Source organism: Pollicipes pollicipes, unplaced genomic scaffold (assembly GCF_011947565.3).
Source record: "Pollicipes pollicipes isolate AB1234 unplaced genomic scaffold, Ppol_2.1 Scaffold_7261;HRSCAF=8764_pilon_pilon_pilon, whole genome shotgun sequence".
Taxonomy (NCBI): domain Eukaryota; kingdom Metazoa; phylum Arthropoda; class Thecostraca; order Pollicipedomorpha; family Pollicipedidae; genus Pollicipes; species Pollicipes pollicipes.
The window spans coordinates 37629488-37643616 of NW_023597054.1; the positions used below are offsets into that span (position 1 = coordinate 37629488).

The 14129-nt window shown below is 48.4% G+C and overlaps 1 protein-coding gene across 4 annotated transcripts; it reads left to right on the forward strand.

The window, feature by feature from the left end:
- The first annotated feature begins 4962 nt into the window (after nucleotides 1-4962).
- On the forward strand, nucleotides 4963-12271 carry Arf4 (ADP-ribosylation factor 2). Of its 4 annotated transcripts, none has more exons than XM_037236230.1 (6): nucleotides 4963-5080; nucleotides 6561-6670; nucleotides 7222-7302; nucleotides 7757-7938; nucleotides 9547-9672; nucleotides 11768-12271. In XM_037236230.1, exons 2-6 carry the CDS (start codon nucleotides 6604-6606, stop codon nucleotides 11849-11851), a joined length of 540 nt encoding a protein of 179 aa, XP_037092125.1. In that variant the 5' UTR covers nucleotides 4963-5080; nucleotides 6561-6603; the 3' UTR covers nucleotides 11852-12271. The 4 variants fall into 4 exon arrangements, with proteins under 4 accessions (XP_037092125.1, XP_037092126.1, XP_037092127.1 ...); XM_037236231.1 differs by having other exon boundaries at nucleotides 4969-5091; XM_037236232.1 differs by having other exon boundaries at nucleotides 4970-5086.
- Nucleotides 12272-14129: the final 1858 nt, after the last annotated feature.

The window sequence follows — 14129 nt, forward strand, 5'->3', positions numbered from 1 at the left end:
GGCCCCTCGGAACCTATGATTACACGCGCTCGGGTGGGGTTCGAATTAATTCCTCGAGGATTTTCCCGGAATGGTTTCCGATCGACGCAGCGAAACCGCGTCAAATTTGGATAGCTTGGCTATTGAATAGCGAATCGTGTGGCATAAAAATTAACTGTACCTTGTAAAGTTGCTGACCTACGACAGGCCAAATCAGGCCATGGATCTGCGAAGTCAGTTTCTAGGGAATTGTTCAATCTGATGGAACAACGGAGTGCTGCTTATTTAAATGCAAAGCTCAAAGCAGTCTTCTATGACTTTGGTCATCATGACCTTAAAAAGTTCAAACAAGGTCACTGACCTTAAATGAGCTTGTGAACTTCTGCTTAGAACAAGTATCTAGGTTCTGGGGACGCTTTGGAAACCATGTAGTCTACCGCCCCCTGTACTGGGGCAAAGCGCCCCTCCCCCGTGAAAATTTAACTTTGACACTTGTTATTGCGTTCATTTCATCGCGTATCGCACAAGGCATCCCCCTAAGATGTGATCGAGTGAAGCCCTTCTTAGTATGTTCATGAGTGTATTGCTTGCCGCCTCCACTTCACGAAAAATGCATAGCGGTCATATCTGAGGTACTTCTTCGGAAAATTAAACATGAGTGAAGAACGTTAAATGAGGCGTTTTTAGCAACAAATTATGAGCCTCATACATGTGTGTGATGTGATCAATGATCATATAATTTACACTGGTAGAAAATATGTTCTCGTTCGCTGGCCGCTCCCCGTTGCGTGGTGCTGTCCGTCTCACACGCCGCAAATGTGCCGCATCGTTCAACTTAGGTAACAGGCAATCTATTTCGCAGTATTTCATATGCTCATCTAAGAAGCTCAAAGCTCAAAGCGTATATAACGTCGCAATCTCCAGCAAGGTTAACAACGTCCCTTAAGTCGTCACTGGTCACAGCAGGACACTGAAGGTGGCACTCCATAGTAAGGAAGAGCTGAAACTTCGGTACGACGGGGATAATAGGCCGCTCTCCAGCATTCCCCTGCTCCAGGCAGAGGTCCCTTACAGAAGACATGTGTCCTTTACTGGCATCCGTGCATGGTCCACATGCCCATTTTGACCACCTCGTGCACTGAATCCAGGATTCCCGGGACAGTACAGCAAATAACAGGCGAAGCACATAGTGTCTTTGTCGCCCTGCTTCTCTGTCACCTCTCCGTCACCATTTCCCCGCGTCGTGCTCTCCTAGTAGGGTAGAGGTCGATTTTATTTGCGACGACACCTCTCCCCCTGTCTCTAGCCGTTCCTGGGCTTTTCCTTCTGCATTGATCGTTTTTTATAGTGAAGATGAGACCCCAGCACATTTCTCCTGTCCCCGTGTACGTTTGCCTTTTGGTGCCCTTGATAACGGGGACAGGTTCTGAGCGATTTTGAACGCCACTAGAACCAGCCACAGGCTCGATACACGATTCAGAACTGGGCGTTGCCTCTGTCCGTGTCGCACTGCCCACCACTGTACGTGCGGGTGGAGTCGGCCTTGACCCTGCACCATATTCCGCCGTGCCATCTGTAGCACCACGCTGCATGCTGTTACCGCCCGTGCCCGACTCCAGATCCAGTTCCAACTTCTGGGTCATCGCCGACCTCATGAAGTCGTTGTGACCGAAAACACTTCGGAATTCAGCGGCCACAGTCTGCTGGCGTTGAAGCCTTTGAGAGACTTCTATAGGGCAGCCACACGGTTCAAGGTGGTGCCAAAAATGGTGCCCATTTCGTACGTCACCACTTGCTTGCCGGGGTTGTAAATAAGTAAGTTTTTTTGTCCCAACGTCACGAGTTTCTTATTATTTTCTTATTATTTTATTCTATTTCTAAAACAAATTACCTCGTCTCGTATTAGCAGTGACACACACAAGTAAGGGATACAGCATGGTAAAATCCCAGTAGCCAGAGGGGGGAGGGGACAGCGGGACAACTCAGTCTCACCCCCCCCCCCCAAACGCCAAAAAATGGGACGTCTAAGCATGATGCAGACCTGAGCTTTTCGGGGTCTCAAAAACATGGAACGAGTAGTGGAGGGTGGTAAACTTTTTTGAATAAGCTATTGCAAAGTTTCCTACATTTGTTTTACATATTTCACCGAGCGCGATGTAAAAGGGCTAAAATCTGAGCAAAATCAAAATTAAGCGAAAGTTTCCGGCGGCCGACGGCGGGCCGGCTTGCCCCAAATCCTAAAAAAAAAACATTGGTGAGACCTATGAGCCAAAGGTATGGTCAGATCAACTTACAAGACCAGCCAAAATCCAACAGTGTGAAATAGAAGGGCGAAGTACGGGAACACATTAGATTTCGGGGTGAGGTACCAGGTCAGTTTTCTAAGGGTTGGTACAGCTCTCTGTTCTGCGTATGACCTACCTTGGCTTCGAACCACCGTCTTAGTCCTACTTGGCCCTTCTTGGTTTATATCGTATGCATACCATCATTGTAAGAAGCCACTTTCAGTAGCGTTTAAAAGGACTGCTCCACACTTGGGGTTTTAAACACAAATGGCCATCTTGAAGATCATTCGGTGCAGTTAAGAATACTGCCCTTCTTCAAACCTAAACACTTCTAGTGTATCAGCCACACGCTCGCAAAGATGCTCAGACTATTTCACGCAGACTTTTGTGTAGATTTTTTCGATATCAGTAACGTATCTATGACGCCGAAATCTTATGGTCATTCAATTTCTGACCTTCTGTTGGCCACACGACGATCAAGGTCAAGACAAAAGAATTATCGAGTCGTACATATCGGGGTTCGCAAGCATGATTCCTAGATATAACAGCCGTCAATTGACTCCCACTCAGCAATGTGCAAGATACGATGACGCAATTAGACAATAAGGCATTGAGGAGTATGGTTATCATGCGCAGAAATTGTGTTGTTTGGAGCAACATTTTACTCTGAAGCAAACCAAAAGCTATAACTGAGCCTTTTTCATCATATCTGATGTTTGCTTTAATATTTTCAACCATGGATTACTCCCTAAATAAAAAACTATAGCATCATGACAGCGAAACAAACCTTATAATTCTCGGGAACGTAACCAGACTATCAATTACATGCTCTCATTATACTTCCGTTGATGCGAAGCAGCTTCATATAGTTATAGTGATAACTATAGGAAATGAAAGCGCCCCAACCTTTGTTTCAGGGATCCAGACCAATGCAAATCGTGGCCCCCGGTCTTGCTCCTGCTTGGGAAATGGGTCCCCAGGCTTCAGACCAGCAGGGAGCCAACTGTTCGATGTTTGTGGTCTCAGGCTAATAATATACACGCATTGCCTCAGTGGTTCCTCAAACGATGCAAGAGGACCTCTGACTGATATTTCAGGTCACGACCCTACGGGCCGCGATTCTTTATGTGACCTAGGCAAGTACTTCGGGCCCTTATGCCCTCCAACCAGGCTTTGATCGACGGTTCCGGTGGGCCGCCCGGACCCCTCTTCGGGCCTTATTAAAACTTCCCTTGGTCGGCTCAGGGTCCTTTGAGAGCACATGACCTTCTATCCTTCTATTAGGCGCTGTGGACCTCCGACAGGCACAGGAGGTTCGACCAGCATAAATCACTGACCCCTGCTGATTGGGAAGTGGGCTCTCAGGCCCGTACCGCACACGACACCGACTGTGCGGTACTGGCGGGCCTGACCGACATATAAGCCCATATCGACTCAGAGATTCCCGATCGGCGCAAAGAGCGCCCGGCTGTTACTTGAGGGCACATCCCCACAGGCCGGGCTCCCTGAATAGGACTTCCACAGGCCCGTCGTGGGCTCGGACCCGCCAATCGGGCTCTTGATCGTCGGACCCGGTAGGCCCTCCAGGTTCTTCGGGCCTCCTCAAACACTGCCTCTGACCTGCCTCGGGGCACCTGCCAACACAGGGCCCCTTGTTAGGGCACTGTGGAGGGCCTTACAGAAGTTGCGGCCACGACCAATGTAAATTGCTGATTCCGGCTTTGTTCCTGCTTGAGAAATACTCCCCCAGGCCCACGCCGCCAGGAAGCCGCTTGTGCGCTACTTTTGGTGTGTGACCGACATATAGGCCCTCATTGAGCCAGGGGCCCCTGATCAGCACGCTGGGCTCTCTGGATGGCATTGGAATGCCGGCCCTGTGGACCGGGGCCTCTGGATGCCATCTCTGACTGGCCTAGAAAGCGCTTCGAGTCCTCAAATCGGGCCGTAATCGTAGGTAACGAGGGACCGAAGAGCCCCTCGGATCTTATAGGGCTAGCGCACGTGCCCCTATGCCCCCCATCCCCGCCCCTGCCTGCGCTACGGGCTGCGCTCATCCTTAATAGTCAGGATGAGGATGAACTCTTGAGGATGAGCATGGCCCAAAATATTGAGAAAAAACGCCAGTAGGAGAAAAAAGCCAACTTTGCCGTCGCGTCTTCTTTTTTTAATAACAGTCGGGAGAGTGCCGCTCTTTTTTCGGTGCTGTATTTTTTGCAGACAGCGGCGTCCTGCTTTAATTACATTGAACTATGGCACTAAAATAAGGAAAATGCTCCGTTGACGACGAATGCCGCACAACCCGGAAGTGCTCACGCCTACGCTAGCAACACGCATTCAGCAGCGAAATCTTGGGGCCGGGATGTGCGGGGGCGCAGTATGTGGGGTTACCAAAATGCGCAGTGGCGCGTGCGTAAAATCTGAGGAGTTGCAATAATCGTCGGTGTGAAGGGGGGGGATATTCGTGTCCGCGAGCAGATTTGGGATCGGGGGGCTGCGAAGTGCACCAGTCACTATGCGGGGGCTGCGTTCAGGGTAGTCTTGTCTTCGCATGTCAATTCTGCGCTTAATGTGCCTTTGTTGCGCGTGCCAACTTCCAGTTCACAGCAATAGTTGCCTGGGTGCACAGTAAGAAAACTTCTCGAATTTGGTAGCATTGCGTACATATCTGCCAGATTGGCGTTTTCAGGTTTACAGGAATAATTACGCTGACGCCACTGTGGTATCGCTTTCGTGTGACGTTGACCTAGCAAAGCCAACACATTTATTTCCTTTCTGTATCGTAGGATAAGCGGCAAATATTTTAGCAGGCTTCGATTGTGAGTGTAAGGTGTGCAAAATGGGTTTTTGTGTATGAAAACTGTGGTGTTGGTTGCATTGGTTTCAATTGTCGTATTCAAGCAATGTGCGGCCATCCTTCCTGGAGTGCCGACGTGGCATTGCTTCAGTTCTTGCACGCTGCATTGTTTATGATCTTGGAGAACAAACGACCAGGTTTTCAGGAAACTTTAGCAATAGTCACCTTCGGTACCTCCCCTGTCATGACAGAAATGTCTGACATTATCTGGCAGAGTTAGAGACTAGAATACTGCCTAGAAGGGTCATTTTGTGCTTCAGCCCACAACATTATACCTATGTAGTCAGGTGCTGAGCATCGTGGCATAACCTGAGCATTGTCACATGCCTTACTTTTTTGCTCATGTTTTGCATATTTTAAGCTTGAGCACATTTCAATGTGTCCAGCATTTTCATATATGCATTGGTGCACATGTTGCAAAATTAATGAACCATGCTGATACCAAGTGACCACCTTAGAGGTACAGCTATTAGATGATTGTAAGAAGTTGCTCTAGACTGTTTTGTGATTATAAGTTAGCCATACATGAAAAATGTCTGATAGGCAAACAAGTTCAGTTTGCAAACAGGCTGGATATTACAGGGAATATTTTGTGCTTGAAGATATTGAAGCAAGAATCAGACATGATGAAACAAGTTCATGTATAACTGGTGGTATACTTTAAGCAGAGAAGACCACTCTAGATGACACAATTCACTGTTTAATAAATACATTCCTCAATGTGTCATGGTTTGATTTTGTCATGCCTTGCACGACTTTTATTCGGAGCCATTTGACAGACGGTGTATCTGAAAGTCCATTCACGAAGACCGGATATGAGCTCCTCCTTAGTTATATTTTTGGCCTTGATTGCTGTGTGGCTTTTTGAATGGCAGGATTTGAATGATGTTATTACAACATGAATGCCAGGGTGACTGAAATTCTCCCCCCCCCCCCCCCCCCCAGCATACCTTTCTCCATCTTTGTGGGCATTTAGCCCAGAAACTAGATCGTTTTAGGCCGTAAAGAAAGACAGGGTTGTGAACAATAGTAAAAGGTCTTCAAGACAGCTATTTCAGTTCAAAACCCCATACAAATGTTGAGCACCCCCTTTAACTGGATACCTCTAGCAGCATCATCACCTGATAGTTTGGACAGTACCACTGGCCCAACAGCATGTTTTGAAGAGATGTGGCAGTTTGTAAATTTTTGAATGAATACTAGCCAAACAGTTAATTTTGTGCCACAAAGGGAGCACTGGGCACTGACTAGGACATAAGGGTGCTGAAACTAAACACAATCCTGCAAATGAAATGGATGAGTTGGTCTGATTAGAGGAAGCATCAACATGGCATGTTCCAGATAAGTCAATGTCAATGTTGTGAGCATGTCTGCTGGGCTAAAAATGTTTCAGGAATTTAGCTGATCATTACTTGACTAACCTGCAGTTCCTCCATTTACAGGGAAAGATACTGTCTTGAAAAGCAAGTACATAGACAAAAGAACATGGGTCTTACAATCTCCAACCTGTTCCAGCGCATGCTAGGCAAAAAACAAATGAGGATTTTGATGGGTAAGAAACCAATTGTGTGTGTGCCTATCATGGTTCCTCTGTTATGTGTGTTCCTTTAGCAAGTTGGGTGATATAGCTTCTTATGTAAAAATTGTTTTGTATATAAATGTTTGTTCTCAGCATGACACTTGGTTTGGCATATGCATTTATGTAAATAAATAAATAAATAATATATATATATATATATATATATACATGTATGGATTAGAAACAAATCTTCAGCAGCAGACATCTGAGGGTAACTTTTTACTTGGTATTGCTGAAGTACATTTATGTTTCATTTCTATGAACTTTTCAGTTAAAGAATTATAAGAGCATCCAGAAGCTTGCTAAATGAAGTGGAGAAGATGCATGATTTAAATTGCATTTGTTTCAACCTTTTAATAGTTTTTTTGTGTGTGCTCCAAGCCAATATGTACAGGTTTTCAAAGCACAATGTTAGGGTAGTTAAAAACATGGCCATTTCATGGTGTTCAATAAGTAAAACTGTATGGTGGATTGAGTTGCGTGCTTGCTGCTTGTCTGGTTCACTAATCACTTTCTTGTTCCAGTTGGATTGGATGCAGCAGGAAAGACAACCATACTGTATAAGCTGAAGCTTGGAGAGATTGTGACTACAATTCCAACGATTGGTAATGTTATTGCTACTTAACACTGACTACCTCCTCATGCTGCATCTAAAATTTATCATTGATTGGGAAAAAGCATGTGATGTTATCTCTGTCAGTCATATTTGGTGTATAATTAAAAACATATTTTAATATGTGACATCATTCCCACACATTTGCAAAGTGGGGATCCTACTTCCTATCATCTGTTCATGGGTTTGTTTTGTGCCCTTGCTGGCTTTAGCCAAATTTGATGGAATTGATTTTGTTCATGCTTTGATTTCCTGCTGTTGGGCATATTATGTCTTGGAAAATTGCTGGATGGGCCACAATTCATGCATCTAAGATCCATTTTGATTTTACTTTGGAGTACTGACTGGCTTGCTTTCACACTGCTGTGAGCTGTTCAGGATTGTGGAGGCTGACCAGCATGACAGTTGAGGTGCCATACTTGCTACTGATTGTTTGCTGCATTCAGGCTTCAATGTGGAGACGGTGGATTACAAGAACATATCATTCACGGTGTGGGACGTCGGCGGTCAAGACAAGATCCGGCCGCTTTGGAAGCACTACTTCCAGAACACACAGGGCCTTATCTTTGTGGTGGACAGCAACGACAAGGAGCGGGTGGCTGAGGCGCAAGATGAGCTGCAGAAAATGGTGAGTGCACAGCAGCCAAAGTCTGGACGCCGTGGCAGCACTTGTCGTGGCCTAGGCGCTGTGACAGCAGTCCTGTCGTGGTCCGGGCACTGTGACAGCAGTCGTGTCTTGGCCCGGGCGCTGTGACAGCAGTCGTGTCCTGGTCCGGGCGCTGTGGCGGCAGTCGTGTCTTGGTCCGGGCGCTGTGACAGCAGTCGTGTCCTGGTCCGGGCGCTGTGGCGGCAGTCGTGTCGTGGCTTGGGCGCTTTGGCAGCGGTTGGATGGATTATGCGTTAGGCGACCGTCCAGTACTAATGACAGTGTGCATTCAAGGTATGCGTGAGTTTGAAAACTGGGCCGCAATCGGAGCGAACATCCTCTGTTGGCAAATTTTGGGTAAAGCCATGCTTACTTATGACCGTTTTCCGAACAACGCGCTCCGCGCCTGGAGCTCTTTTCTTTGTAATACGTATGATAGGATCATCTGCGCTGACAACACGCTTTTTTCAAAATCACAATCCATAGTTACTTGGGCCCCATCAAGCCATATTTGCCACGGACGGACTTTTTGTGTTTCTCGCGGTGGTGACTAATGACTTTCCCTTCATCACTTCCCTGCTGCACGGCACGCTTTCCGTGACAAAGTACGCGGCAAGGGGAGGGGGGGGGGGGGGGCGGGGCCATACGAAAGCTGCTCGCGGTAGCACGTGCATAAAACATGGCCGGGCGAGCGGCGGCGGCGGACAGGGCAGAGCCGCTGCCTCCAGTGCCCCAGGCCTGCTGCCCGCCGGGGCGTCGCGTCCACTCGTGGGCAGCTGCGGTGAAGGAACCGTACCCGGCTGGCGGTCCGAGCACCACACGTCATACCTCTGCCGTAAATTATTTGCAGTCTGGTCGCATGGAGTTCTGCACGCTCGAATCCCTCGCGTTCGGCTTGGCTGTCGGCAAAACAGGTGGCGGTCCCCATGCTCCTGAGCTACTAATTCTTGTCATGTTGCCAGTAGACAGGGTTACCATTGTACCCAGCGGGATTATGGTCCGGTCCGAACCGCCGCAAAACTGGATGGCAAACCTGTTTCACCTGTGGTGCACCGATTACGGATATTAACAGCCTTGGTGATGGTGACGGTTAGCGCTGTGGCGTAGCGACTCTCGTCGTCTCGTCTGTGAATAGGGCGGCTTTCGACGTCCACAGCTGCCTTTGTGATATATACTGGAGGATCCTCAGCAGTATAATCTTGTTAGAGGTGTACGGCTGTTGGATCTCAGCAGGCGTGCTTTTGAGCATGTTGATAATGATCGCCGATTTATAATCGAATGCGGGGAATCACGCAGCTAAGCGGTAAAACTATGCCATGACCAACATTGAAATAAACAGTCATTGGATTTTAAAGGCGCATTCATAACTAGGTACCGTTGGGAATTGTTTCGTGTCTAACGCCCAGGGGCAGGCACGCTGTTTGTGACACATTGGACCCGCACCACGGGTTCTCAGCCCTGGAACGTTTCATGGAACACACGTGGAATGTTCCGGTACGGCTGGCGCGTCGGTTACTGTTGACGTTAGCGAAGCAGTGTTCCGTAAGAATGGCTCCCACAGCGAGAGCTGAGCCGACCGTCTGTGTACAGCTCCAGGAGGAGGAGCTGCGGGAGGCCGCGCTGCTGGTGTTCGCCAACAAACAAGACCTGCCCAATGCCATGTCGGCCGCCGAACTCACCGACAAACTCGGCCTCAACTCTCTACGGGGACGCAAGGTGGGTCTGGATCGGGCCTCCCGCACAGGGCAGTCCGAGTCCGCGTGTTGTACGCCGTCGCGAGCTGATGGTCGTTTCGATCATCATCATCATCATCATCATCATCGCGGTGGCCTCCGACGGCGGTGCGCCCTAAAAGTCCGGCTGGATCGCGGCGGCGCGGAGCAGTCTGACCATAGCGTTTCGATTTATTATTCTGCAGATCGTGCATTGCCTGTTCGTTGTTCGGACATACTGAGTAAGCGAGCTAGGCAAGCAGGCAAACGTGGCTATACAGGCCATTAACGTCCGAGCTTTGTCTGGTTGCTCGCTTGCATGCTGGCATAAAAGTGACTGCCCAAATATTGCAACATAAAACATATTTCCTGAATGTCTACTTGTATCCGGAACGTAAATGTCGGGTGTTGTTCTCTCCGTATTTTGACCATGTAGGCTTGCATCGTGCGACCGCTTTGCAGGGCGAAGATATCGTTCATCTGACAGGCACTGAAAATACGAATGTTATCAGAGAATCGAACCGGGGTCCTTTGGAAGTGATGTCCGGGTGTTCTACCAACTGCGCTCAAGATTGCGATACCTTACTGCTAGTATAGATGTAATTCGTTTCAGGTGCCATGTTTTGCATAAGTGCTTGGACGTGTAGCCGGGGAGAGGGTTAATATCGAGTTGTTTATTTCCGTACTTCGGCGGTGGAGGATTACATTGTGTGGCCGCTGTGCTGGTCGCGTACATCGTAGTGTACCCGCAAGGTTGCTGCGCATTGCGGTCCTCCATAGCCGTGGTATGGAGAAAAGAAAACACGATAGTGATTTTTCTACAGCTGTATAATTTATCTGTATGCATAATGGTACTCGCAAATGCACTTAGCAACGTACACGATATCAACTTCCATGCTACTACTTTGAACATTTACGAAGAACAACGTGCATGATATCAACTCCCATGCTACGACTTCAAACATGTACGAAGAACAACTTACCTCCAGGAAATGCTATCTTTATCCATCGTTACCAGAAGTGAGGCAATGGAAGCTGAACCCGCATGAGCTCAGTTGGTTTAGCATTTGGGTGCGATGCAGTGGACCGGGGTTTGACGTCCCGGTGAGGTCAGCCGTCGCAGTGCCCGTCAGATGGACCATATCATTCACTTGTAAAGGGGATGCACACTGAGGTCCTTCACAGCCGGGATGTGGAGGAAAAAGGAAACACGGTCTCAAAATACTCCCGGCTTTCTTAATTTGCAAAACAATTCTGTGAGTGGCTGTAATAGTGTGTTGGAGTTTTAAAAACATATGGTTGTAAAGTGCGTGGCGTATGTGTTTTGAAAATGATTAACAGAGCTGAATATACGTCGTAATAGTAATATGTGTGGCAGTTTTGAATATATATATATATATATATATATATATATATATATATATGTATATATATATGTATATATATATATATATATATATATATATATATATATATATATATATATATATATATATATATATACGTATCAAAACGCAAACGCACACACATAAGCGTACACACACACATAAGCGCTTTGCCCTCGTGTGCACCCTTGCGTGTGCGTGTGCGCTTGTGTTTGTGCGTGCGTGCTTGCGTGCGTGCTTGCGTGCAAAACCCACGAGATTTGATGCCCTTACTACTAGTTTGGCTCCACATATGAGGCGAAGTCGTTTGCGCTCTCGCCCATGTGCGCACGCTTAGTCCAAGTAATGTATAGTGTTTTGTAATTCGTCGGTGCTAGGCCTGTTACCGAGATCTCCCGCGCGTATCTTTAAAATGCATGTCCATCCGCATAATTTGATGCCAGAAGAAGCATTTAGCGCCGGTGTTCTCGATGTGGTTGCTATGACCTATTTAGCGCCGGTGTTCTTGATGCGCTTCCTACGCTCAGCGCCTGTGTTCGTGGCCTCGCCGCCGACGCGCCCTTAAACCCCAAGCCCCCACACCGTGCTCGTTTATCGTGTATGGGTTTGGTGCAGATAGGGCTGCTCTCGCGAGGCTGCGCATATGACGTCCACGTGTACGATTCCGTGCCGCACGTGTGCCCGAAGTCTGACCGCCGCCCGTCTGTTCGACAGTGGTACATACAGGCGGCGTGCGCGGCCCAGGGCCAGGGCCTCTACGAGGGTCTCGACTGGTTGTCGGCCGAGCTGTCCAAGTAGCGCTGCTGCGTGATATGGGAACTGGCCGGCGGTGGCGCCACCGTCGCCCGGCCGCTGGTGGCATTGGTCGGGTGGGGGTTGCTGCGGCCGCGAGGGGCGTCCTCCTGTGCGCGCTCGCCCCGCGCCGTCTGCACCCGTGATGCTCACGGACGTGTGCACCCGTGCCCTCTCTGTGGGAGGGGCGGCTTCCGGCCGAACAGGGCCCCGTTTGAAGCCCGATGGGCCGCACCGTGCTCACGGCTCGGGCCGAGGGGCATCAATTAGGTGTTGTTTGAGGAGTGTCCGATTTGTGCTACATTCCTCTGGATGCAATCACGAACTGGTGCGGAATTATTGCAGTTGTTGTGTTCTCTGCTCTGTTTGTTTGGTGGGCACTGTCATCGGATTCAAATATACATATATTCTTTTGATGTGATACTGGCTTATGCGTTTGTATGTATCTGCTACATAACGAATATTGCTAGGGATTCAGCACTCTGGATTTGTGGATTAGTTTTTTATGGCGTGCCTGTTTGGATGCGGAACTGTTATGCGGACGTGGACCCTACAGGTTTTCATGCGATAACAAGATAGTTGCCGTTGAAATATTTACCAGGCAGGACCAGTGTCTCACACCGACTTATGTGGAGCCCTTGACTTGGTCATGAGTGTGACGATCTGTTTTCATCTGATGGGAGGAGTCATCTGACTGTTTTATGTGGCGGGGCGTGCCGTGCCCACGTCTGCGTCGATCCATAGGCCTTCGGAATGCCACGATGGCCTTGAAGGTAGTGAATATTGTCAAGATCCCGCCGGGCCTGCCGTAACTCCGCCGAGATCGGCTGCCAATCTCCGCCCTCGTTCGCAAACAGCTCGGGGCGATGCAGCCTTCTAAGAGGATTCAGCTTTTGTAGTGCACACCTGAGGAGTTCTTTGAGTGTACATCAGGAGAGATTTTTGGTGCGCAACTGTTCTACATGGCGCATGTGTTTTAAAGATATATTGTCATAGCTTAAGAGTTATGGGGCGAGTCCATTACACCTGTGTTCATGAACTGCCCTTGATTTGTGCAATTTCGTCTGCCTAAAGGAATAGCGTGTTCCAAAAATAGGGTCGCGTTTCTCTTAAGGTCAGGTGGTGGGCGATCGTTTTTTGGGTGTTGGACTTTTAACATCTGATGCTGGTTTTTCAGCACTTCTATGAGATTTCGCTGTCTTAACGTAATACCTTGTTTAATGAACATTAACATCAATTTGCAAGGCTCAAGCTCATCCTACTTTATATCAAATTTTGATCGTTTCCACATTGTTCACTTCCAAGCAGACGCGCGACCAAAGGAAGAGGGGGTTCTCATGGCTCTTGGACCTCCGCCGTCCTCATTCGGGAGCCTGGCCTAGGCTCCGGATCAGGATAGAAGTGCATGAGCAGTACTGCGACTCCTCCAAGATCCTGGTTGTGCACCTCACTCCATATATAATTTGTTTCCAAGCTGTTTCCCGCTAGACACATATAGACTTTAAAGATATTATCGTTTACATTACAAAAATGGTGTGTCGCTTTAGTTCATCGAGTGATCAAAAATGTAACTTGATATGGCCAACCCGTGTTCGTCTGGAAAAGTTCGGCCTTCAGTCAGAATCGATCTGTGAAAACAGCATGTAACATGGATTTGAGCATGCGCGCACGCAAGTCTTGGAAACAAAAATCCCGACGTCCAGCGTGGTCTCCGTAGGCGGCGTCGGCCTCGCGGCAACACTAGGCGGCAACCAACAGACGGACGAAAATGATGACGCACTGGATGGAAATACCAATGAAAGCAATGAACTTCCTAAGCGGCTACGCTTGTTTCTTTGGAACATGATGATTGACCATTTTTATGATTCTGCTCAGCGTCACAACAAATTCATCGACATGCTTAACCGACTCCGCAGGTCTGCGGCAGTGGTCTGTGGAGATCCATTGGCTACACCGAGAAAGGGAGTTATATCTTCCGTAATTTCTTTGTTCTACACTCAGGACATATTCAATGCTGAGCAAAGCCCTAAGAAATATTGAGCTAGATTTGGTAGTCCGCTGATCACGCGGGACTGAAATTGCGGGGATCACCCTGATTTGTATCGCTCCACACGAGGAACACACTCGTGTAATCCACCATTCAATTGCCTGTAGCCCAACGCCAACTGCCTGTAACCGGCTGCTCTGAGGCTCGATGAAGCCTGCGCATGCGCGCCCCACGGGGGCCTGACACTGGACACCTAGTATACGATGACTGTTACGACGAGGGTCGCACCGAGCAGGC